The 27,509-nt window shown below is 41.6% G+C and overlaps 1 protein-coding gene across 9 annotated transcripts in view; it reads left to right on the plus strand.

The window, feature by feature from the left end:
• Positions 1–27,509, plus strand: part of TRIP12 (thyroid hormone receptor interactor 12) — a 1,052,161-nt gene that overhangs the window by 982,325 nt on the left and 42,327 nt on the right. For all 9 annotated transcript variants that reach the window (XM_053709826.1, XM_053709829.1, XM_053709830.1 and 6 more), the window contains one exon: positions 6,912–7,025. In XM_053709826.1, coding sequence (XP_053565801.1) covers positions 6,912–7,025 — 114 coding nt within the window. The remainder of the gene's footprint in view (positions 1–6,911; positions 7,026–27,509) is intronic.

The raw sequence follows: 27,509 nt of genomic DNA on the forward strand, positions 1-27,509 counted from the left end.
TTAACAAATTTTATCTAAGACCCAGTTTTGTTCCCACAGATTCCTGGAGGTATGTGAAGTCTACTACTTTCTGTGACACCTGTTACCTCAGAAAAGACTGTAATTTTCCTCCGTAAACTACATATCTTCACCTATGTCTGTGTGCTTTACTACACGGTTCTAGAGGGCTGATTTGTATATTGGGCCTGTTTATGGGGCTGCATGAGACACATTGGGGTGTTTTTCTTTAACAAGATTAACCCCTTCAGGATTGGGCTGACGCTGGGGAATTTATGTGTGGTAGATTGCATTTGTTCTGGCGACTCCATTTTTTACATATACAGAGCCGCCCGGGAGTTTTGTTGGTTACGCCCACGATGGGCGGGGCACTCGTTCGCGCGCTGGGACAAGCCGCGCAGTGCTTTTCTGGGAGTCGGAGGAGTAAGTGACTCCGGTGTCTGTCTGGACCGCATGGGTAGAACAGGCGGTGCAGACACTCTGCTGTTAGGAGGCTTGTTTGTCGGGTCATAGGGAGCAGTGCTATTATTTTTAAAAGTGTAAATTACTACCCCAAATTAGTTGTCTGCTTCTGGAATACGTTCTAAAACTTTGTTTTTGTCTCCAAAGCTGCAAATATTAAAATCTTATAACCCAGTGACCTAGACAAAATATTTTTATTTTTTCTTAAAGGCACAGTGTTTTATTTTACAATGGTTTTCTATATAGAAAGTGTATTATATAATTAAATAACTTTTTACTTTCACAATGGATGATCTAAATGCCAGTATTTGTTCCATGTGTTTAAATGCCAATGTGGAACCCCCGCTTACTTTTTGCCCATCAGGCACTGAGAGGGCATTACAATGTAGAGAGCAGATTTTCTTTAATAAAGATATAGCTCAGGATGTTTCTCAGACTGATGAGACTCGGGGTATGCCAACTCTTTCTCCCCAAGCGTCACAGCCCTTAACGCCCGCTCAAGCGACGCCATGTTCTTCAACTGCGTCCACATCATTTACTCTGCAGTATATGGCTGCTGTTATGTCATCCACTCTTACAGAAGTTTTATCCAAGTTGCCAGTGTTACAAGGCAAACGCGGCAGGACAGAAGCCCCTTTGGTTCCTGCGACTTCTGATGCTTTGATGACTATCTCCGATGTGCCCTCCCAGGGTTCTGATTTGGGGGTAGGGAGCTTCTGTCTGAGGGGGAACTTTCTGACTCAGGGAGTGTGTTACCTCAGGCAGACTCGGACGTCATGTCCTTCAGATTTAAATTTGAACAGCTCCGTCTGTTACTTAAAGAGGTTTTAGCGACTGTGGACGAACCCCCGCTTACTTTTTGCCCATCATGCACTGAGAGAGCATTACAATGTAGAGAGCAGATTTTCTTTAATAAATATGTAGCTCAGGATGTTTCTCAGACTGATGAGACTCAGGGTATGCCAACTCTTTCTCCCCAAGCGTCACAGCCCTTAACGCCTGGTCAAGCGACGCCATGTTCTTCAACTGCATCCACTTCATTTACTCTGCAGGATATGGCTGCAGTTATGTCATCCACTCTTACAGAAGTTTTATCCAAGTTGCCAGTGTTACAAGGCAAACGCGGCAGGACAGAAGCCCCTTTGGTTCCTGCGACTTCTGATGCTTTGATGACTATCTCCGATGTGCCATCCCAGGGTTCTGATTTGGGGGGTAGGGAGCTTCTGTCTGAGAGGGAACTTTCTGACTCAGGGAGTGTGTTACCTCAGGCAGACTCGGACGTCGTGTCCTTCAGATTTAAGCTTGAACACCTCCGTCTGTTTCTTCGAGAGGTTTTAGTGACTCTGGACGACTGTGACTCTATTGTGGTACTGCCAGAGAAATTGTGTAAGATGGACAAATACTTCTTATTCTGATGTTTTTCCGGTTCCTAAGAGAAATTCGGAAATTATTACGCGGGTATGGGAAAGACCGGGTATCCCGTTCTCACCTTCTGCTAATTTTAAGAAAATGTACCCTATAGCTGATTCTGTTTGGGATTCTTGGCAAACGATCCCTAAGGTGGAGGGTGCTATCTCTACCCTGGCTAAGCGTACGACTATCCCTATTGAGGACAGTTGTGCTTTCAAAGACCCTATGGATAAGAAGTTGGAGGGTCTTCTAAAAAAGCTGTTTGTTCATCAAGGTTTTCTATTACAACCGACGGCCTGTATTGTACCAGTCACAACTGCGGCTGCCTTTTGGTTTGATACCTTAGAAGAGTATCTTAAGACTGAGACTTCTTTAGAGGAAATATTGGATATAATTAAGGCCCTTAAGCTGGCTAATTCTTTTGTTACGGATGCTGCCTTTCATATCGCCAGATTGGCGGCTAAAAATGCAGGATTTGTCATTTTAGCGCGCAGAGCCTTATGGTTAAAATCTTGGTCGCGGATGTGTCCTCTAAATCCAAGCTTTTGACTATTCCTTTCAAAGGAAAGACCCTGTTCGGGCCTGACTTGAAAGAAATCATTTCTGACATTACGGGAGGTAAGGGTCACCTCCTACCTCAGGATAAGACATCTAAACAAAGGGGTAAACAGAGTAATTTTTCGTTCCTTTCGAAATTTCAAGGGAGTCACCTCTTCTTCTTCCACTAAACAGGAAAGGAATTTTGCACAAGCCAAGTCCATCTGGAGACCCAACCAGGCTTGGAACAAGGGTAAACAACCCAAGAAGCCCGCTGCTGCTCCCAAAATAGCATGAAGGGGCGGCCCCCGATCCGGAACCGCATCTAGTAGGGGGCAGACTTTCTCTCTTTGTCCAGGCTTGGATAAGAGACATTCAGGATCCCTGGACTCTGGAAATTGTGTCCCAAGGGTATCAACTGGAATTCAAAAATTCTCTCCCAAGGGGGAGGTTTCTTCTTTCACAATTTTCTGTAGACCAGATAAAAAGAGAGGCGTTTTTACGTTGTGTAAAAGACCTCTCCACTATGGGAGTAATTTGTCCCGTTCCAATACAGGAACAGGGGCGAGGGTTTTACTCGAATCTTTTCGTGGTTCCCAAAAAAGAGGGAACGTTCCGACCCATTTTAGATCTCAAGAGTCTAAACAAGTTTCTCAGAGTCCCATCCTTCAAGATAGAGACTATTCGGACAATTCTTCCATTGATCCAGGAGGGTCAATATATGACTACCGTGGACTTAAAGGATGCATATCTTCATATTCCTATCCACAAAGATCATCACCATTTTCTAAGGTTTGCCTTCCTGGACAAACATTTTCAGTTCGTCGCTCTTCCTTTCGGGCTGGCCACAGCACCCAGGATCTTCACAAAGGTTCTAGGGTCTCTACTGGCGGTTCTCAGACCGCGGCGCATTGCAGTGGCGCCTTATCTGGACGATATTCTGATCCAGGCGTCTTATCAACTGACAAAATCTCATACAGACATGGTTCTGTCTTTTCTAAGGACTCCCGGGTGGAAGGTGAATCTAGAAAAGAGTTCACTAATTCCACAGACAAGGGTTCATTTCCTGGGAACTCTAATAGATTCTATATCCATGAAAATCTTCTTGACGGAAGTCAGAAAGTTAAAGATTCTGAACACATGCCGAGCCCTTCAGTCCAATCCTCGGCCATCAGTGTCTCAGTGCATGGAGGTAATTGGATTGATGGTGGCGGCAATGGACATCATTCCGTTTGCTTGTTTTCATCTCAGACCGCTACAACTGAGCATGCTTAGGCAGTGGAATGGAGATTATGCAAATGTATCTCCTCGGATAGATCTGGATCAGGAGACAAGAGACACTCTTCTTTGGTGGTTGTCGCCGGATCATCTATCCCAAGGGACGTGCTTCCGCAGACCCTCATGGGTGATAGTGACAACGGACACCAGTCTACTAGGTTGGGGTGCAGTCTGGAATTCCCTGAAGGCTCAGTGTGTGTGGACTCAGTCGGAGTCTCTCCTTCCAATCAATATTCTGGAATTGAGAGCAATATTTAATGCGCTTCAGGCTTGGTCTCAGTTGGCTTCGGCCAAATTCTTCCGTTTTCAGTCGGACAACATCACGACTGTGGCTTACATCAATCATCAGGGAGGAACAAGGAGTTCCTTAGCGATGACAGAAGTATCCAAGATAATTCGGTGGGTGGAGGCTCACTCTTGGAGGGAGGCTCACTCTTGTTATCTGTCAGCAATCTACATCCCAGGAGTGGACAACTGGGAAGCAGATTTTTTGAGCAGACAGACGTTTCATCCGGGGGAATGGGAACTCCATCCGGAGGTCTTTGCCACTCTGATTCTCAGATGGGGCAGACCGGAGCTGGATCTTATGGCATCTCGTCAGAATGCCAAGCTCCCGAGATACGGATCCAGGTCCAGGGATCCTCAGGCCGAACTGATAGATGCCTTGGCAGTGCCTTGGTCGTTCAACCTAGCTTATGTGTTTCCACCGTTTGCTCTCCTTCCCCGGGTGATTGCTCGGATCAAACAGGAGAGGGTTTTTGTGATTCTCATCGCTCCTGCGTGGCCTCGCAGGACTTGGTATGCCGATCTGGTGGACATGTCCCCTCTGCCACCGTGGAAGCTTCCATTGAGGCAGGACCTTCTCATTCAGGGACCCTTCCATCATCCAAATCTAGTTTCTCTGCAGCTGTCTGCTTGGAGATTGAACTCTTGATTTTATCTAAGCGAGGGTTCTCTGATTCGGTCATTGATACCTTGATTCAGGCACGTAAGCCTGTTACCAGAAAGATTTACCATAAGATATGACGTAAATATCTTTATTGGTGCGAATACAAGGGCTACTCATGGAGTAGAGTTAGAATTCCCAGAATTTTATCTTTTCTCCAAGAAGGATTAGAGAAAGGGTTGTCAGCAAGTTCCTTAAAGGGAGAGATTTCTGCTTTGTCTATTTTTTTTTTCCAGACGTTCAATCTTTTTGTCTGACTAGAATCAAGCCTGCGTTTAGACCAATTGCTCCACCTTGGAGTTTGAATTTAGTTCTTAAAGGGCCACTGTAAGTAAATATTTTCTATGCCTGTTACTAACGAACTACCCCAAATACGCTTTTTATCAATAGCATTTCATTAACATATCTCTACCGTATATCAGAAATCTTGTCTGCAAATTTAATTGTTTTCCAAACCCACTCCGTGGGTATCCTTTGCTCTGTACCAATCCGTTTACAATACCTAGGTTTCAAAATGGCGCTTTAAACACAAAGTTATTGGTTTAAGTATTTTGAACACTCAGTGCTGAAACAAGTGGGCAGGATAACGTGACATCATCGGCGAATAAAAGATATAACTTTTAGAACGTTATAAAACTTCGTTTTGGAGAAAATATAGGTCAGTAGGTTTTAATTAATGTTTATTAACTTTAATATGTTAGTTGTTTAGCTTAAAAATTATAACAGAAAGTAATCCTTTAATGTTCTTCAAGGGGTTCTGTTTGAACCCGTGCATTCCATAGATATTAAGTTGTTATCTTGGAAAGTTTTATTTTTGGTTGCTATTTCTAGTTTCTGAGCTTTCGGCTTTACAATGTGATTCTCCTTATCTCATTTTCCATTCTGATAAGGTGGTTTTACGTACCAAACCTGGTTTCCTTCCTAAGGTTGTTTCTAATTAGAATATTAATCAGGAAATTTTTGTTTCTTCCTTGTGTACTAATCCTTCTTCTAAGAAGGAGCGTCGGTTACATAACTTGGACATGGTCCGTGCCCTGAAGTTTTACTTGCAGGCGACTAAAGAATTTCGTCAATCATCTTTATTATTTGTGGTTTTCTCTGGAAAACGTAGGAGCCAGAAAGCTACGGCTACCTCTTTCTTTTTGGCTGAAGAGTATCATCCGTTTTGCATATGAGACTGCTGGACAGCAGCCTACTGAAAGAATTAAGACTCATTCCACTAGGGCTGTGGCTTCCTCATGGGCATTTAAAAATGATGCTTCTGTTGAACAGATTTGCAAGGCTGCAACTTGGTCGTCTCTTCACACTTTTTCCAAATTTGATACTTTTGCCTCTGAGGCTGTTTTTGGGAGAAAGGTTCTTCAAGCAGTGGTGCCTTCCGTTTAGGTTCCTGTCTTGTCCCTCCCTTTCATCCGTGTCCTATAGCTTTGGTATTGTATCCCATAAGTAAGGATGAAATCTGTGGACTCGTCATATCTTGTAAAAGAAAAGGAAATTTATGCTTACCTGCTAAAATTTATTTATTTTACGATATGACGAGTCCACGGCCCACCCTGTCATTTCTAAGACAGGTATTTATTTATTTTTTGTTAAACTTCAGTCACCTCTGCACCTTTGGCTTTTCCTTTCTCTTCCTAACTTCGGTCGAATGACTGTAGTGGGAGGGAAGGGAGGAGCTATATATATACAGCTCTGCTGTGGTGCTCTTTGCCTCCTCCTGCTGACCAGGAGGCGTAATCCCATAAGTAAGGATGAAATCCGTGGACTTGTCATATCGTAAAAGAAATAAATTTTTCAGGTAAGCATGAATTTCCGTTTCATCCTACCCAAAATAAATCTTGAACTGTCTTGACTCACTGGTGCAACTACAATCCATGTGACAAGCTACCTCAAACCTTATATCTCTGCACCCTCAACCTGTAGACTTTAAGCTCTTCGGTTCAGGGCCCTCCACCTCCTGTACTAGTTTTTGTTTTTTCTGTTATGTTTTTTTTTGCATATCACAAATCTTTGTCATTGTATATAATTCTGCGGTTCTACACAAACAATAGCTTGCTATTACTAATATATAGGCATTGAGCTCTGTGACTAGCTGAGAAGAGGGAATAAGAGAGAGAATAAGCAACTTCTTTACGGTGTTTCTTGAGAATCAGTTTAGAATATTTTTTATTACTTAATATGATTTTTTTTTACGAGTATGAACACCCTATATGTTTAATGAACTGCAGATATATCCAATTAACTATTTACATTAGTTTTTTTTTTTTTTTTTTTTTTCCAGCTTGTAATATATTGGGCACTGAATGAAGGTGTATCAAGACAATTTGATTCCTTCAGAGATGGCTTTGAATCGGTCTTCCCACTTACACACCTGCAGTATTTCTATCCAGAAGAGGTTTGTTTCTTGTTTTCATGGTTTTTGTATGTTTGCTACAGTCATGTAACTACTATAGTGTAATCACAAAGTTCATATTACCAAATACTTAACAGGGCAGTAAACATTTTGAGATTGTAATATTAATTATGAGTAGTAAAATAATTTTGCAATGTATTTTCATTGTTTCTTGCCCCATTTTTCTGTAATTTAAATGGACAGTCAAGTCAAAAAAAACTTTTGTTATTTAAATAGGGCATGTAATTTTAAACAACTTTCTAATTTACTTTTATTACTAATTTTGTTTGGTTCTCTTGGTATTCTTAGTTGAAAGCTAAATCTAGGAGGTATATATGCTAATTTCTTTCATGTAATTAGCAAGAGTCCATGAGCTAGTGACGTATGGGATATACATTCCTACCAGGAGGGGCAAAGTTTCCCAAACCTCAAAATGCCTATAAATACACCCCTCACCACACCCACAAATCAGTTTTTACAAACTTTGCCTCCCGTGGAGGTGGTGAAGTAAGTTTGTGCTAGATTCTACGTTGATATGCGCTCCGCAGCAGGTTGGAGCCCGGTTTTCCTCTCAGCGTGCAGTGAATGTCAGAGGGATGTGAAGAGAGTATTGCCTATTTGAATTCAATGATCTCCTTCTACGGGGTCTATTTCATAGGCTCTCTGTTATCGGTCGTAGAGATTCATCTCTTACCTCCCTTTTCAGATCGACGATATACTCTTATATATACCATTACCTCTACTGATTCTCGTTTCAGTACTGGTTTGGCTTTCTACTACATGTAGATGAGTGTCCTGGGGTAAGTAAGTCTTATTTTTGTGACACTCTAAGCTATGGTTGGGCACTTTTATATAAAGTTCTAAATATTTGTGTTTAAACATTTATTTGCCTTGATTCAGGATGTTCAATATTCCTTATTTCAGACAGTCAGTTTCATTATTTGGGATAATGCATTTGAATAATCAATTTTTTCTTACCTTAAAATTTGACTTTTTTCCCTGTGGGCTGTTAGGCTCGCGGGGGCTGAAAATGCTTAATTTTATTGCGTCATTCTTGGCGCTGACTTTTTTGGCGCAAAAAAAATTTCTTTGTTATTTCCTGCGTCATACTTGTCACCGGAAGTTGCGTCATTTTTGACGGTTTTTTTTTTTTGCGCCAAAAGTGTCGGCGTTACCGGATGTGGCATCATTTTTGGCGCCAAAAGCATTTAGGCGCCAAATAATGTGGGCGTCTTTTTTGGCGCTAAAAAATATGGGCGTCATTATTGTCTCCACATTATTTAAGTCTCATTGTTTATTTGCTTCTGGTTGCTAGAAGTTTGTTCACTGGCATTTTTTCCCATTCCTGAAACTGTCATTTAAGGAATTTGATCAATTTTGCTTTATATGTTGTTTTTTCTATTACATATTGCAAGATGTCTCAGATTGACCCTGAATCAGAAGATACTTCTGGAAAATCGCTGCCTGATGCTGGATCTACCAAAGTTAAGTGTATTTGCTGTTAACTTGTGGTATCTGTTCCTCCAGCTGTTGTTTGTAATGAATGTCATGACAAACTTGTTAATGCAGATAATATTTCCTTTAGTAATGTTACATTACTTGTTGTTGTTCCGTCAACATCTAATACTCAGAGTGTTCCTGTTAACATAAGAGATTTTGTTTCTAAATCCATTAAGAAGGCTATGTCTGTTATTCCTCCTTCTAGTAAACGTAAAAGGTCTTTTAAAACTTCTCATTTTTCAGATGAATTTTTAAATGAACATCATCATTCTGATTCTGATAATGATTCCTCTGGTTCAGAGGATTCTGTTTCAGAGGTTGATGCTGATAAATCTTCATATTTATTCAAAATGGAATTTATTCGTTCTTTACTTAAAGAAGTTTTAATTGCATTAGAAATAGAGGAAACTGGTCCTCTTGATACTAAATCCAAACGTTTAAATAAGGTTTTTAAATCTCCTGTAGTTATTCCAGAAGTTTTTCCTGTCCCTGATGCTATTTCTGAAGTAATTTCCAGGGAATGGAATAATTTGGGTAATTCATTTACTCCTTCTAAACGTTTTAAGCAATTATATCCTGTGCCATCTGACAGATTAGAGTTTTGGGACAAAATCCCTAAAGTTGATGGGGCTATCTCTACTCTTGCTAAACGTACTACTATTCCTACGGCAGATAGTACTTCCTTTAAGGATCCTTTAGATTGGAAAATTGAATCCTTTCTAAGAAAAGCTTACTTATGTTCAGGTAATCTTCTTAGACCTGCTTTATCTTTAGCGGATGTTGCTGCAGCTTCAACTTTTTGGTTGGAAGCTTTAGCACAACAAGTAACAGATCATAATTCTCATAGCATTGTTAATCTTCTTCAACATGCTAATAATTTTATTTGTGATGCCATCTTTGATATCATTAGGGTTGATGTCAGGTATATGTCTCTAGCTATTTTAGCTAGAAGAGCTTTATGGCTTAAAACTTGGAATGCTGATATGTCTTCCAAGTCAACTTTGCTTTCCCTTTCTTTCCAGGGTAATAAATTATTTGGTTCACAGTTGGATTCTATTATTTCAACTGTTACTGGGGGGAAAGGAACTTTTTTACCACAGGATAAAAAATCTAAAGGTAAATTTAGGTCTACTAATCGTTTTCGTTCCTTTCGTCACAATAAGGAACAAAAGCCTGATCCTTCCCCTACAGGAGCGGTATCAGTTTGGAAACCATCTCCAGTCTGGAATAAATCCAAGCCTTTTAGAAAGCCAAAGCCAGCTCCCAAGACAACATGAAGGTGTGGCCCTCATTCCAGCCCAGCTGGTAGGGGGCAGATTACGATTTTTCAAAGAAATTTGGATCAATTCGATTCACAATCTTTGGATTCAGAACATTGTTTCACAAGGGTACAGAATAGGCTTCAAGATAAGGCCTCCTGCAAGAAGATTTTTTCTTTCCCGTGTCCCAGTAAATCCAGTGAAGGCTCAAGCATTTCTGAAATGTGTTTCAGATCTAGAGTTGGCTGGAGTAATTATGCCAGTTCCAGTTCTGGAACAGGGGCTGGGGTTTTACTCAAATCTCTTCATTGTACCAAAGAAGGAGAATTCCTTCAGACCAGTTCTTGATTTAAAAATATTGAATCATTATGTAAGGATACCAACATTCAAAATGGTAACTGTAAGGACTATCCTGCCTTTTGTTCAGCAAGGGCATTATATGTCCACAATAGATTTACAGGATGCATATCTGCATATTCCGATTCATCCAGATCACTATCAGTTTCTGAGATTATCTTTCCTAGACAAGCATTACCAGTTTGTGGCTCTGCCGTTTGGCCTAGCAACAGCTCCAAGGATTTTTACAAAGGTTCTCGGTGCCCTTCTGTCTCTAATCAGAGAACAGGGTATTGTGGTATTTCCTTATTTGGACGATATCTTGGTACTTGCTCAGTCTTCACATTTAGCTGAATCTCATACAAATCAACTTGTATTGTTCCTTCGAGAACATGGTTGGAGGATCAATTTACCAAAAAGTTCATTGATTCCTCAGACAAGGGTAACCTTTTTAGGTTTCCAGATAGATTCAGTGTCCATAACTCTGTCTCTGACAGACAAGAGACGTCAAAAATTGGTTTCAGCTTGTCGAAACCTTCAGTCTCAATCATTCCCTTCGGTAGCCTTATGCATGGAAATTCTAGGTCTTATGACTGCTGCATCGGACGCGATCCCCTTTGCTCGTTTTCACATGCGACCTCTTCAGCTCTGTATGCTGAACCAGTGGTGCAGGGATTATACAAAGATATCTCAATTGATATCTTTAAAACCGATTGTACGACACTCTGACGTGGTGGACAGACCACCATCGTTTAGTTCAGGGGGCTTCTTTTGTTCTTCCGACCTGGACTGTGATTTCAACAGATGCAAGTCTGACAGGTTGGGGAGCTGTTTGGGGGTCTCTGACAGCACAAGGGGTTTGGGAATCTCAGGAGGTGAGATTACCAATCAACATTTTGGAACTCCGTGCAATTTTCAGAGCTCTTCAGTCATGGCCTCTTCTAAAGAGAGAGTCGTTCATTTGTTTTCAGACGGACAATGTCACAACCGTGGCATATGTCAATCATCAAGGAGGGACTCACAGTCCTCTGGCTATGAAAGAAGTATCTCGAATACTGGTATGGGCGGAATCCAGCTCCTGTCTAATTTCTGCGGTTCATATCCCAGGTATAGACAATTGGGAAGCGGATTATCTCAGTCGCCAAACGTTACATCCGGGCAAATGGTCTCTTCACCCAGAGGTATTTCTTCAGATTGTTCAAATGTGGGGACTTCCAGAAATAGATCTGATGGCTTCTCATCTAAACAAGAAACTTCCCAGGTATCTGTCCAGATCCAGGGATCCTCAGGCGGAGGCGGTGGATGCATTGTCACTTCCTTGGAAGTATCATCCTGCCTATATCTTTCCGCCTCTAGTTCTTCTTCCAAGAGTGATTTCCAAGATTCTAAAGGAGTGCTTGTTTGTTCTGCTGGTGGCTCCAGCATGGCCTCACAGGATCTTGTCCGGATGGCCACTTGCCAACCATGGACTCTTCCGTTAAGACCAGACCTTCTATCGCAAGGTCCTTTTCTCTTGTTAAGTGTATCCAGTCCACGGATCATCCATTACTTATGGGACATTAACTCCTCCCCAACAGGAAGTGCAAGAGGATTCACCCAGCAGAGCTGCTATATAGCTCCTCCCCTAACTGCCATTACCAGTCATTCTCTTGCACCCAACGAATAGATAGGATGTGTGAGAGGACTGTGGTGATTATACTTAGTTTCATACCTTCAATCAAAAGTTTGTTATTTTATAATAGCACCGGAGTGTGTTATTCCTTCTCTGGTAGAATTTGAAGAAGAATCTACCTGAGTTTTTCTATGATTTTAGCCGGAGTAGTTAAGATCATATTGCTGTTTCTCGGCCATCTGAGGAGAGGTAAACTTCAGATCAGGGGACAGCGGGCAGATTAATCTGCAAAGAGGTATGTAGCAGCTTATTATTTTCTGACAATGGAATTGATGAGAAAATTCTGCCATACCGATATAATGTAAATTCAACCTTAAATGCAGTAGCAGCAACTGGTATCAGGCTGTCATGTATGTATATTTTACACTTCAGTATTCTGGGGAATGGCACTTCACTGGAATTATACTGTATGCATAAAACTTTAGCCTAATTTGCAGGGACTAGCAACAGGCTTTTTAATAACACTCAATTTATTAATGTTAAACGTTTTTTGCTGGCATGTAAAATCGTTTAATTTTCTGAGGTACTGGGTGAAAAAATGTTTTGGGCACTATTTTTTTCCACTTGGCAGTCGTTTTATTTAATTTATGACAGTTTACTGATCTCTCTCACTGTTATGTGTGAGGAGGAGGGGCCTTTTTGGCGCTTTTGCTACGCATCAAAAAATTCAGTCAGAAGTTTGTCTTCCCTGCATGATCCGGTTCATCTCTACAGAACTCAGGGGTCTTCAAAACTTGTTTTGAGGGAGGTAATCACTCACAGCAGAGCTGTGAGATTGTAGTTGACTGTGATAAAAAAAAACGTTTATTTCTGTATTTTTTTTTTTTCTGCTATCAGGGTTAGTTATCCTTTGCTAATGGGAGCAATCCTTTGCTAAAATTGTGTTTTTTACAAAGATTTGATGCTATAACTTTTCAGTTTATTAATTTTCAACTGTCATAACTTTTTCTGTGCTTCTTATAGGCACAGTACGTTTTCATATTATAGTAAATTACTTGAAAAGTATTTCCAAGTTGCTAGTTTATTTGCTAGTGTGTTAAACATGTCTGATTCAGAGGAAGATATCTGTGCTATATGTGCTAAAGCCAAAGTGGAGCCCAATAGAAATTTATGTACTAACTGTATTGATGCTACTTTAAATAAAAGTCAATCTGTACAAATTGAACATATTTCACCAAACAACGAGGGGAGAGTTATGCCGACTAACTCGCCTCACGTGTCAGTACCTGCATCTCCCGCTCGGGAGGTGCGTGATATTGTAGCGCCGAGTACATCTGGGCGGCCATTACAAATCACATTACAGGATATGACTACTGTTATGACTGAAGTTTTGGCTAAATTACCAGAACTAAGAGGTAAGCGTGATCACTCTGGGGTGAGAACAGAGTGCGCTGATAATATTAGGGCCATGTCAGACACTGCGTCACAATTTGCAGAACATGAGGACGGAGAGCTTCATTCTGCGGGTGACGGTTCTGATCCAAACAAACTGGATTCAGATATTTCAAATTTTAAATTTAAGCTGGAAAACCTCTGTGTATTACTAGGGGAGGTGTTAGCGGCTCTGAATGATTGTAACACAGTTGCAATACCAGAGAAAATGTGTAGGTTGGATAAATATTTTGCGGTACCGGCGAGTACTGACGTTTTTCCTATACCTAAGAGACTTACTGAAATTGTTACTAAGGAGTGGGATAGACCCGGTGTGCCGTTCTCACCCCCTCCGATATTTAGAAAGATGTTTCCAATAGACGCCACCACACGGGACTTATGGCAAACGGTCCCTAAGGTGGAGGGAGCAGTTTCTACTTTAGCTAAGCGTACCACTATCCCGGTGGAGGATAGCTGTGCCTTTTCAGATCCAATGGATAAAAAGTTAGAGGGTTACCTTAAGAAAATGTTTGTTCAACAAGGTTTTATATTGCAACCTCTTCAAATTCTCTCCCCCAAGAGGGAGTTTTCATCTGTCAAGGTTGTCAACAAACCAAATAAAGAAAGAGGCGTTTCTATGCTGCGTACAAGATCTTTTATTAATGGGAGTGATCCATCCGGTTCCGCGGTCGGAACAAGGACAAGGGTTTTACTCAAATCTGTTTGTGGTTCCCAAAAAAGAGGGAACTTTCAGGCCAATCTTGGATTTAAAGATCCTAAACAAATTCCTAAGAGTTCCATCGTTCAAAATGGAAACTATTCGGACAATTTTACCCATGATCCAAAAGGGTCAGTACATGACCACAGTGGATTTAAAGGATGCTTACCTTCACATACCGATTCACAAAGATCATTACCGGTATCTAAGGTTTGCCTTTCTAGACAGGCATTACCAGTTTGTAGCTCTTCCATTCGGATTGGCTACGGCTCCGAGAATCTTCACAAAGGTTCTGGGTGCTCTTCTGGCGGTACTAAGACCGCGAGGAATTGCGGTAGCTCCGTACCTAGACGACATTCTGATACAAGCTTCAAGCTTTCAAACTGCCAAGTCTCATACAGAGTTAGTACTGGCATTTCTAAGGTCGCATGGATGGAAGGTGAACGAAAAGAAGAGTTCTCTCTTTCCACTCACAAGAGTTCCCTTCTTGGGGACTCTTATAGATTCTGTAGAAATGAAGATTTACCTGACAGAAGACAGGTTAACAAAGCTTCAAAATGCATGCCGTGTCCTTCATTCCATTCAACACCCGTCAGTAGCTCAATGCATGGAGGTGATCGGCTTAATGGTAGCAGCAATGGACATAGTACCCTTTGCACGCCTACATCTCAGACCGCTGCAATTGTGCATGCTAAGTCAGTGGAATGGGGATTACTCAGACTTGTCCCCTACTCTGAATCTGGATCAAGAGACCAGAAATTCTCTTCTATGGTGGCTTTCTCGGCCACATCTGTCCAGGGGGATGCCATTCAGCAGGCCGGACTGGACAATTGTAACAACAGACGCCAGCCTACTAGGTTGGGGCGCTGTCTGGAATTCTATGAAGGCTCAGGGACAATGGAATCAGGAGGAGAGTCTCCTACCAATAAACATTCTGGAATTGAGAGCAGTTCTCAATGCCCTTCTGGCTTGGCCCCAGTTAACAACTCGGGGGTTCATCAGGTTTCAGTCGGACAACATCACGACTGTAGCTTACATCAACCATCAGGGAGGGACAAGAAGCTCCCTAGCAATGATGGAAGTATCAAAGATAATTCGCTGGGCAGAGTCTCACTCTTGCCACCTGTCAGCAATCCACATCCCGGGAGTGGAGAACTGGGAGGCGGATTTCTTAAGTCGTCAGACTTTTCATCCGGGGGAGTGGGAACTTCATCCGGAGGTCTTTGCCCAAATACTTCGACGTTGGGGCAAACCAGAGATAGATCTCATGGCGTCTCGACAGAACGCCAAGCTTCCTCGTTACGGGTCCAGATCCAGGGATCCGGGATCGGTTCTGATAGATGCTTTGACAGCACCTTGGACCTTCGGGATGGCTTATGTGTTTCCACCCTTCCCGATGCTTCCTCGATTGATTGCCAGAATAAAACAGGAGAGAGCATCAGTGATTCTAATAGCGCCTGCATGGCCACGCAGGACTTGGTATGCAGATCTAGTGGACATGTCATCCTGTCCACCTTGGTCGCTACCTCTGAAACAGGACCTTCTGATCCAGGGTCCCTTCAAACATCAAAATCTAATTTCTCTGAAGCTGACTGCTTGGAAATTGAACGCTTGATTTTATCAAAACGTGGTTTTTCTGAGTCAGTTATTGATACCTTAATACAGGCTAGGAAGCCTGTTACCAGAAAGATTTACCATAAGATATGGCGCAAATACTTATATTGGTGCGAATCCAAGAGTTACTCATGGAGTAAGGTTAGGATTCCGAGGATATTGTCTTTTCTACAAGAAGGTTTAGAAAAGGGTTTATCCGCTAGTTCCTTAAAGGGACAGATTTCAGCTCTGTCCATTCTTTTACACAAACGTCTGTCAGAAGTTCCGGACGTTCAAGCTTTTTGTCAGGCTTTAGCTAGGATCAAGCCTGTGTTTAAAACTGTTGCTCCACCATGGAGTTTGAACTTAGTTCTTAATGTTTTACAGGGGGTTCCGTTTGTACCCCTTCATTCCATTGATATCAAGTTGTTATCTTGGAAAGTTCTGTTTTTAATGGCGATTTCCTCGGCTCGAAGAGTCTCTGAGTTATCTGCCTTACATTGTGATTCTCCTTATCTGATTTTTCATTCAGACAAGGTAGTTCTGCGTACTAAACCTGGGTTCCTACCTAAGGTGGTCACTAACAGGAATATCAATCAAGAGATTGTGGTTCCATCTTTGTGTCCTAATCCTTCTTCGAAAAAGGAACGTCTGCTACACAATCTAGATGTAGTCCGTGCCCTGAAATTTTATCTACAGGCAACTAAGGATTTTCGACAAACGTCTTCCCTGTTTGTCGTTTATTCTGGTCAGAGGAGAGGTCAAAAAGCTTCGGCTACCTCTCTCTCCTTTTGGCTTCGTAGCATAATACGGTTAGCCTATGAGACTGCTGGACAGCAGCCTCCTGAAAGAATTACAGCACATTCTACTAGAGCTGTGGCTTCCACTTGGGCCTTTAAGAATGAGGCTTCTGTTGAACAGATTTGCAAGGCTGCAACTTGGTCTTCTCTTCATACTTTTTCCAAATTTTCCAAATTTGACACTTTTGCTTCTTCGGAGGCTGTTTTTGGGAGAAAGGTTCTTCAGGCAGTGGGTTCCTTCCGTATAAAGAGCCTGCCTGTCCCTCCCGTCATCCGTGTACTTTAGCTTTGGTATTGGTATCCCATAAGTAATGGATGATCCGTGGACTGGATACACTTAACAAGAGAAAACATAATTTATGCTTACCTGATAAATTTATTTCTCTTGTAGTGTATCCAGTCCACAGCCCGCCCTGTCACTTTAAGGCAGGTAATTTTTCCATTAAACTACAGTCACCACTGCACCCTATGGTTTTCCTTTCTCTGCATGTTTTCGGTCGAATGACTGGTAATGGCAGTTAGGGGAGGAGCTATATAGCAGCTCTGCTGGGTGAATCCTCTTGCACTTCCTGTTGGGGAGGAGTTAATGTCCCATAAGTAATGGATGATCCGTGGACTGGATACACTACAAGAGAAATAAATTTATCAGGTAAGCATAAATTATGTTTTTTCCATCAGGATCTCAAATCCTTAAATTTGAAGGTATGGAGATTGAACGCTTGATTCTCAGTCATAGAGGTTTCTCTGACTCTGTGATTAATACTATGTTACAGGCTCGTAAATCTGTATCTAGGAAGATATATTATCGAGTCTGGAAGATTTACATTTCTTGGTGTTTTTCTCATCATTTTTCTTGGCATTCTTTTAGAATTCCTAGAATTTTACAGTTTCTTCAGGATGGTTTGGATAAAGGTTTGTCTGCAAGTTCCTTGAAAGGACAAATCTCTGCTCTTTCTGTTCTTTTTCACAGAAAGATTGCTAGTCTTCCTGATATTCATTGTTTTGTACAAGCTTTGGTTCATATAAAACCTGTTATTAAGTCAATTTCTCCTCCTTGGAGTTTGAATTTGGTTCTGGGGGCTCTTCAAGCTCCTCCGTTTGAACCTATGCATTCGCTGGACATTAAATTACTTTCTTGGAAAGTTTTGTTTCTTTTGGCCATCTCTTCTGCTAGAAGAGTTTCTGAATTATCTGCTCTTTCTTGTGAGTCTCCTTTTCTGATTTTTCATCAGGATAAGGCGGTGTTGCGGACTTCTTTTAAATTTTTACCTAAGGTTGTGAATTCTAACAACATTAGTAGAGAAATTGTGGTTCCTTCATTGTGTCCTAATCCTAAGAATTCTAAGGAAAGATCGTTGCATTCTTTGGATGTAGTTAGAGCTTTGAAATTATGTTGAAGCTACTAAGAATTTCCGAAAGACTTCTAGTCTATTTGTTATCTTTTCCGGTTCTAGGAAAGGTCAGAAGGCCTCTGCCATTTTTTTGGCGTCTTGGTTAAAGTCTTTGATTCATCATGCTTATGTCGAGTCGGGTAAAACTCCGCCTCAAAGGATTACAGCTCATTCTACTAGGTCAGTTTCTACTTCCTAGGCGTTTAGGAATGAAGCTTCGGTTGATCAGATTTGCAAAGCAGCAACTTCGTCTTCTTTGCATACTTTTACTAAATTCTACCATTTTGATGTGTTTTCTTCTTCTGAAGCAGTTTTTGGTAGAAAAGTACTTCAGGCAGCTGTTTCAGTTTGATTCTTCTGCTTATAATTTCAGTTTTTTTCATTATAAGATTAAACTTTGTTTTTGGGTGTGGATTTTTTTCAGCGGAATTGGCTTTCTTTATTTTATCCCTCCCTCTCTAGTGACTCTTGCGTGGAAGATCCACATCTTGGGTATTCATTATCCCATACGTCACTAGCTCATGGACTCTTGCTAATTACATGAAAGAAAACATAATTTATGTAAGAACTTACCTGATAAATTCATTTCTTTCATATTAGCAAGAGTCCATGAGGCCCACCCTTTTTTGTGGTGGTTATGATTTTTTTTGTATAAAGCACAATTATTCCAATTCCATATTTTTTATGCTTTCGCACTTTTTTCTTATCACCCCACTTCTTGGCTATGCATTAAACTGATTTGTGGGTGTGGTGAGGGGTGTATTTATAGGCATTTTGAGGTTTGGGAAACTTTGCCCCTCCTGGTAGGAATGTATATCCCATACTTCACTAGCTCATGGACTCTTGCTAATATGAAAGAAATGAATTTATCAGGTAAGTTCTTACATAAATTATGTTTTCTTAGACCTTGAAGGCCACCTCTAATCTGAATGCATTTTGACAGTTTTTCACCACTAGTGGGCATTAGTTCATGTGTTTCATATAGATAACATTGAGCTCAGGCGCGTGAAGCTCTGATCTTTCCTCTCAAGATTGGGTCTAGCCATACTCCACGTTAGTCTCTTCAGTAGGGCAGTAGTGGCTTTAAGCAGTTAGGAACTTGTAAAGTGGGCTTCACTGCGTTTTCCTAACATGTTTCTGCCCTGGTGCTGGGGCTCGATAGGAGGCTGTCACTGAAGAGTTAACCCACAACACTGAAGGGGTTAAGCATTCCTTTAAAATCTGCACATTATGGGACTAGTATCCTGAGTTCAGGATCTTTTTAGGCAGAGGCAGGCACGATGCATTGTGGCAGAGACTGGGGTTAACTCGTTTAAAGACAGGAGGGGGTTAACCCCATATTGTTGGCGGTTTTGAGGAACATTGTCAGGCAAATTCCTTTATTGATTTAGGATTATGCTTTATTGTGGTGGCTGATGTGTTTTCACAATATTGGGGGCACTTCGATATTGCACCTTGCAATTTTGTTCTAACTGCGCTGTTACAGCACCACAGGATGCAGCTCCATTTATCTGGGCTCCTCTTCCGTTCTGAAGCGCGCATTTTTAATACTAACAGGCGCAGCTTCAGACCGGTGACGTGTGCATCTTGCTCCGCTTGCAGTGAAAGATTTGCAGAGCGGCTTTTTGGTGGACCCGGCAGGGAAACGACCCATCTCTCTGATAGTCTGGTGTAGGAGCAGGTAGGCACCTCAGTCAGGGCTGAGGTGTAGAGGGGCAGCAAATTGACATTTAAAGTATATAAAAAATCTCACACAGAGATTCCATCATTTACTGTTACTGGGTAAATCTTACTTGCAGGACACTGTTTTACTATAATCGTGTTTTTTCTCTTAAAGGGATAGTATACAAAAATAAGATTTATTTCTTTTACAAGATATGACAAGTCCACCGATTTCATCCTTATGGGATATCGCCTCCTGGTTAGCAGGAGGAGGCAAAGAGCTCCACAGCAGAGCTGCATAAATAGATCCTCCCTTCCCTCCCACTCCAGTCATTCTCTTTGCCTGTGTTAGTGATAGGAGTGAGGTAAAGTGAGGTGTTTGAATTCTTCTATCAAGAGTTTTTTATTTTAAATGGTGCAGATGATACTATTTTTCTACAGAGAAGCATTTGAAGCTAGCTGACAGGTTATGGGAACTGGTGAATGTTAGTTTCACTGTGCCTCCCACAACTGTGCTGCTTCTCTGTGTGCGGTCATAGAATATTGACTAAGACCCTTATACCTTACAGGACCTCAGGAGGAAGAGTGGACCTCGTGATACTGTAAGATTAATATGCTGTTCCTCAGCATAAAGTTAAGTGCAGTCCTTTTTTTTTCTGGGGTGCTGCAACATATACCAGAACCTGACTGTACTATACCTCTATTTATTCTGTGAGGGGCTCGGTAAGGGTTTCCCTGGTTAGCATGTGTGGGCTGTCTTTTTATTACAAGGGGGATCCCAACATGTTAAACCTGGCCAGCTCATCTGGTAGATCAGTTAAACTTAGATGCGCTGGGAACGGCGTTAAACAGACGCAACGGTCAAGTCACTGCTTATGTGCACATTTCACTACATGCCCTGTGATATCTAGGGGACCTGGTGAACTGAGGCTGATGCTGGGAGTTTTACCGGAGTCGGATAGAGATAACATAACTTTTTATCTGGCTCCGGTATATGGCGGTATTTAGTTGTTGTTCCGGGGTTATTGTGTACGCCCACGAAGGGCGGGGGTAACTTTCGCGCCTAAAGCCGCACAGTCAGTTCTTTCTGAGAAGGACAGTTTCTTCGGCTCCTAAGTATAAACGAGTAACCTTAGGCACGCCGTTGTTTTGCGGAGACTTCTTGGTCAGTAGAGTCAGGTAGGAGCCGCAGTAGAGCTGCGGCGAGGTGACAGGCGACAATGGACATCATTCCTTTTGCTCGTTTTCATCTCAGACCGCTAAAACTGAGCATGCTCAGGCAGTGGAATGGATATTATGCAGATTTGTCTCCTCAGATAAAGCTGGATCAGGAGAAAAGAGACTCTCTTCTTTGGTGGTTGTCGCAGGATCATCTGTCCCAAAGGATGTGCTTCCGCGGACCCACATGGGTGATAGTGACAACGGACGCCAGTCTACTAGGATGGGGGGCAGTCTGGAATTCCCTGAAGACTCAGGGTGTGTGGACTCGGTCGGAGTCTCTACTTCCAATCAATATTCTGGAATTGAGAACAATATTCAGTGCGCTTCAGGCTTGGCCTCAGTTGGCTTCGGCCAAATTCATCCGATTTCAGTCGGACAACATCACGACTGTGGCTTACATCAATCATCAGGGAGGAACAAGGAGTTCCTTAGCGATGACAGAAGTATCCAAGATAATTCGGTGGGTGGAGGCTCACTCTTGTTATCTGTCAGCAATCTACATCCCAGGAGTGGACAACTGGGAGGCGGATTTTTTGAGCAGACAGACATTTCATCCGGGGGAATGGGAACTCCACCCGGAGGTCTTTGCCACCCTGATTCTCAGGTGGGGCAGACCGGAATTGGATCTGATGGCGTCTCGTCAGAATGCCAAGCTCCCAAGGTACGGATCCAGGTCCAGGGATCCTCAGGCCGAACTGATAGATGCCTTGGCATTGCCTTGGTCGTTCAACCTAGCTTATGTGTTTCCTCCGTTTGCTCTCCTTCCCCGGGTGATTGCACGGATCAAACAGGAGAGGGCTTCGGTGATTCTAATCGCTCCTGCGTGGCCTCGCAGGACTTGGTATGCTGATCTGGTGGACATGTCCTCTCTGCCACCGTGGAAGCTTCCATTGAGGCAGGACCTCCTCATTCAGGGACCCTTCCATCATCCGAATCTAGTTTCTCTGCAGCTGACTGCTTGGAGATTGAACGCTTGATTTTATCTAAGCGAGGGTTCTCTGATTCGGTCATTGATACCTTAGAAGGTAAAAGATAAGAGTGGCGCACTAGGCTGAGTTACAAATATGGAAATATAAATAAATATTTACAAATAGAAATATAAAGGTACAGTACACTATTAAATGAATATATAAATAAATAGATATGGTGGGTATAAATCTGCAGCAATATCATATAAAAGAATTGATATACTGATCAAATTTGCTTATCAAAAGGGTAATTTAATATAACAATGCATAAAACCTACAATTCCTAAAATGTTGAATCAAACAACTAAATAGACAAGTACATTCAAATAACAAAAGGAAAAAGATGTGGCCGCATCTGATAAACTGCCATCTTGATAAAGGCACGATGTGCTGAAACGCGTAGACTGACTTACAACCTGTGACCTATACAGTACCAACTTTGTTATCCTTACTCCAAAAAATTGAGAGTATCACCAAGCCTTTCAAATTTGATACGCTTTTTCACTATCCGGATTGGTCGATCCAGTCAGGTGACGAAGATATGTACATGCTGACAGTGAAGACGCTGGAGCCACACTTGGGAGTGAAAGAACACTCAGCGTGTAGTGCCCGCAGCTGATTGCTCTGTCAAGAGCGTCCACACAGCACCGGAGCCGCTTACAGCCTTCAAGTCTGTCAGGTACGTTCAAGTTATCTCAGCATTTGGGCATTTTTAAAACTGACCGTTCAGCGCTTGTTGCCCTTAAGGAATTTTGACTCCGAAATCTGGCTAAGAATTTATCTAAGATACACAGGACATTTGCAAAGTGACAGTTTGCTTCATTTCTTTTATGTTGGCTGCAGACCACAATTATTTATTCACATCTGCCTAAACGCTCTTTATAAACAGAGCCTCAGACTATTCTATAGGATACGGACTTTCCAGGCTTATTTTAATCCAATCAATGTTCTCTTACTGACGCTGCAGTTGCCTTTTTTATGGTTCAGATCTATATGAATTGTTTTTAGTTTATACTACTACACATATTAGTTTTAGGATTGACCTTTTTTAGTGATTTATTATATCAGTTTATCAGATGTGGCCACATCTTTTTCCTTTTGTTATTTGAATGTACTTGTCTATTTAGTTGTTTGATTCAACATTTTAGGAATTGTAGGTTTTATGCATTGCTATATTAAATTACCCTTTTGATAAGCAAATTTGATCAGTATATCAATTCTTTTATATGATATTGCTGCAGATTTATAGCCACTATATCTATTTATTTATATATTCATTTAATAGTGTACTGTACCTTTATATTTCTATTTGTAAATATTTATTTATATTTCCATATTTGTAACTCAGCCTAGTGCGCCACTCTTATCTTTTACCTTCTATGTACTAGTTTCTAACTGTGTGTGAGGGATCACAGTCTATACCAGAGTTGGCTTTGAGTGATTTAGATAGAAATCCGGACCCACCACCCATTGTTTTTACTTTGGTCATTGATACCTTGATTCAGGCACGCAAGCCTTTTACTAGAAAGATTTACCATAAGATATGGTGTAAATATCTTTATTGGTGCAAATCCAAGTGCTACTCATGGAGTAGGGTTAGGATTCCTAGGATTTTATCTTTTCTCCAAGAAGGATTGGAGAAAGGGTTGTCAGCAAGTTCCTTAAATGGACAGATTTCTGCCTTATCTATTTTGTTACACAAGCGTCTGGCAGATGTTCAATCTTTTTGTCAGGCCCTGACTAGAATCAGGCCTGTGTTTAGACCAATTGCTCCTCCTTGGAGTTTGAATTTAGTTCTTAATGTTCTTCAAGGGGTTCCGTTTGAACCTATGCATTCCATAGATATTAAGTTATTATCATGGAAAGTTTTATTTTTGGTTGCTATTTCTTCTGCTCGCAGAGTTTCTGAGCTTTCGGCATTACAATGTGATTCTCCTTATCTTATTTTTCATTCTGATAAGGTGGTGTTGCGTAAAAAACTTGGTTTTCTTCCTAAGGTTGTTTCTAACAAGAATATTAAGGAAATTGTTGTTCCTTCATTATGTCCTAATCCTTCTAAGAAGGAGCGTATGTTAAATAACTTGGATGTAGTTTGTGCCTTAAAGTAAGGATTTTCGTCAAACATCTTCATTGTTTGTCGTTTTTGCTGGGAAACGTAGGGGTCAGAAAGCTACGGCTACCTCTCTTTCCTTTTGGCTGAAGAGTATCATCTGTCTTGCATATGAGACTGCTAGACAGCAGCCTCCAGAACGAATTACGACTCATTCCACTAGGGCTGTGGCTTCCTCATGGGCATTCAAAAATTATGCTTCTGTTGAACAGATTTGCAAGACTGCAACTTGGTCGTCTCTTCACACTTTTTCAAAATTTTACATATTTGATACTTTTGCCTCATCTGAGGCTGTTTTTGGGAGAAAGATTATTCAAGCAGCGGTGCCTTCCGTTTAGGTTCCTGTCTTGTCCCTCCCTTTCATCCGTGTCCTATAGCTTTCGTATTGTATCCCATAAGTAAGGATGAAAGGATCTTGTAAAAGAAAAGGAAATTTATGCTTACCTGATAAAATTATTTCTTTTACGATATGACGAGACCACGGCCCACCCTGTCATTTTTCTAGAGACAGGTGTTTATTTTTGTTAAACTTCAGTCACCTCTGCACCTTGGCTTTTCCTTTCTTTCCTAATTTCGGTCAAATGACTGGAGTGGGAGGGAAGGGAGGAACAATTTATGCAGCTCTGCTGTGGAGCTCTTTGCCTCCTCCTGCTGACCAGGAGGCAATATCCCATAAGTAAGGATGAAATCCGTGGACTCGTCATATCGTAAAAGAAATAATTTCATCAGGTAAGCATAAATTGCCTTTTTTGAAAGATTTTTTGTTTGTCTCCGAGATCATGGGACAGGTTGCTGTTCCCATGGATAGATGTCCAATCTGCATGGATAATCAAATTGTGCCACCCTTGCCTTTTTGTTCTTCATGTATAGACAGATCTTTAAAGAATAAAGACAAACTTTTTGTTTCTGAGCCAACAGTCTCTCAGGATGATGCTGTTAAGGCAATGCCACAGTTCTCTCATCAGACGTCCCAAGCCTTAATGGTGTCACATGCAGTGCTCTGCGGTTACTCTCAATCTCCTGGCGGAATTTATTTGCAAGCAGAGAGTGCTGCCCAGATATCCTCTGCGGTATCTGCGGCATTAGCTGTGATTCCCATGCTACAGGGTAAACGTAAGAGGAAAATTAGAGATTCAGATAGTAGGGTTTCTGTTCAGACTTCTGCTACCCAAGTTGCCCTTTCTCATAAGTCTGAGGAAGATACGTTGGTAGCTTCTGAGGGTGAAATCTCAGATTCGGACAGTATAATTCCTTCATCTGATGCTGAATTTGTATACTTCAGATTTAGGCTTGAACACCCCCATGTACTGTTAAAGGAGATTTTGGCTACTCTTGATGACTCAGATACTCCTACCGCTGTTATCCCTAGGAAATCTGACAAGCTTAATAAATACTTTGATGTTCCTTCCTCTGTGGAGGTCTTTCCTGTGCCACAGAGATTATAGCACAGGAATGGGTGAGACCTGGGATTCCGGTCTCCTGTCTTTAAAATGTTTCCTGTTGCTGACTTCATTAAAGGGACACTAAACCCACATTTCTCTTGTTAAGTGTATCCAGTCCACGGATCATCCATTACTTATGGGATATTCTCCTTCCCAACAGGAAGTTGCAAGAGGATCACCCACAGCAGAGCTGCTATATAGCTCCTCCCCTAACTGTCATATCCAGTCATTCTCTTGCAAGCCTCAACCAAGATGGAGGTCGTAAGAGGAGTGTGGTGTTTTATACTTAGTTTATTCTTCAATCAAAAGTTTGTTATTTTTAAATGGTGCCGGAGTGTACTGTTTATCTCAGGCAGTATTTAGAAGAAGAATCTGCCTGCGTTTTTTTAGAAGTAACTAAGATCCTTTGCTGTTCTCACATATTCTGAGGAGTGAGGTAACTTCAGAGGGGGAATAGCGTGCAGGTTTTCCTGTAATAAGGTATGTGCAGTTAATATTTTTCTAGGGATGGAATTTGCTAGAAAATGCTGCTGATACCGAACTAATGTAAGTAAAGCCTTAAATGCAGTGATAGCTACTGGTATCAGGCTTATTAATAGAGATGCATACTCTTATAAAAATGTAATATAAAATGTTTGCTGGCATGTTTAATCGTTTTTATATGTATTTGGTGATAATACTTATTGGGGCCTAGTTTTTTTCCACATGGCTGGCTTGAATTTGGCCTAGAAACAGTTTCCTTAGGCTTTCCACTGTTGTAATATGAGTGGGAGGGGCCTATTTTGCCGTTTTTTTGCACAGCAAAAATTACAGACACAGACATCCAGCTTCTTCCTGCATGATCCAGGACATCTCTGGAGGGCTCAAAAGGCTTCAAAGTCGTTTCTGAGGGAGGTAAAAAGCCACAGTAGAGCTGTGGCAGTTGTTGTGACTGTTTGAAAAAAAAAAAAAAAACGTTTTTGTCTTTTATTATTTTTTGGGTATTATGGGGTTAATCATCCATTGCAATTGGGTGCAATGCTCTGCTAACTTGTTACATACACTGTAAAAATTTCGTTAGTGTAACTGCCTTTTTTCACTGTTATTTCAAATTTTGACAAAATTTGTGTTTCTTAAAGGTGCAGTAACGTTTTTTATATTGCTTGTAAACTTGTTTAAAGTGTTTTCCAAGCTTGCTAGTCTCATTGCTAGTCTGTTTAAACATGTCTGACACAGAGGAAACTACTTGTTCATTATGTTTGAAAGCCATGGTGGAGCCCCATAGGAGAATGTGTACTAAATGTATTGATTTCACCTTAAACAGTAAAGATCAGTCTTTAAATATAAAAGAAATATCACCAGAAGATTCTGACGAGGGGGAAGTTATGCCGACTAACTCTCCCCACGTGTCAGACCCTTCGCCTCCCGCTCAGGGGATGCACGCTAATATGGCGCCAATTACATCAGGGACGCCCATAGCGATTACCTTGCAGGACATGGCTGCAATCATGAATAATACCCTATCAGAGGTATTATCCAGGTTGCCTGAATTAAGAGGCAAGCGCGATTGCTCTGGGGTTAGGAGAAATACAGAGCGCCCAGATGCTGTAAGGGCCATGTCTGATACTGCGTCACAATATGCAGATCATGAGGACGGAGAGCTTCAGTCTGTGGGTGACATCTCTGATTCGGGGAATCCTGATTCAGAGATTTCTAATTTTAAATTTAAGCTTGAGAACCTCCGTGTGTTGCTTGGGGAGGTATTAGCTGCTCTGAATGACTGTAACACAGTTGCAGTACCAGAGAAATTGTGTAGGCTGGATAAATACTATGCGGTACCGGTGTGTACTGATGTTTTTCCTATACCTAAAAGGCTTACAGAAATTATTAGCAAGGAGTGGGATAGACCAGGTGTGCCTTTTTCCCCACCTCCTATATTTAGAAAAATGTTTCCAATAGACACCACTACACGGGACTTATGGCAGACGGTCCCTAAGGTGGAGGGAGCAGTTTCTACTTTAGCAAAGCGTACTACTATCCCGGTTGAGGACAGTTGTGCTTTTTCAGATCCAATGGATAAAAAATTGGAGGGTTACCTTAAGAAAATGTTTATTCAACAAGGTTTTATTTTACAGCCCCTTGTATGCATTGCGCCTGTCACGGCCGCGGCGGCATTCTGGTTTGAGGCCCTGGAAGAGGCCATCCATACAGCTCCATTGACTGAAATTATTGACAAGCTTAGAACACTTAAGCTAGCTAACTCATTTGTTTCTGATGCCATTGTTCATTTGACTAAACTAACGGCTAAGAATTCCGGATTCGCCATCCAAGCGCGTAGGGCGCTATGGCTTAAATCCTGGTCAGCTGACGTGACTTCAAAGTCTAAATTACTCAACATTCCTTTCAAGGGGCAGACCTTATTCGGGCCTGATTTGAAGGAAATTATTGCTGACATTACTGGAGGT

The sequence above is a fragment of the Bombina bombina genome, chromosome 4 (assembly GCF_027579735.1).
Source record: "Bombina bombina isolate aBomBom1 chromosome 4, aBomBom1.pri, whole genome shotgun sequence".
Lineage (NCBI taxonomy): Eukaryota > Metazoa > Chordata > Amphibia > Anura > Bombinatoridae > Bombina > Bombina bombina.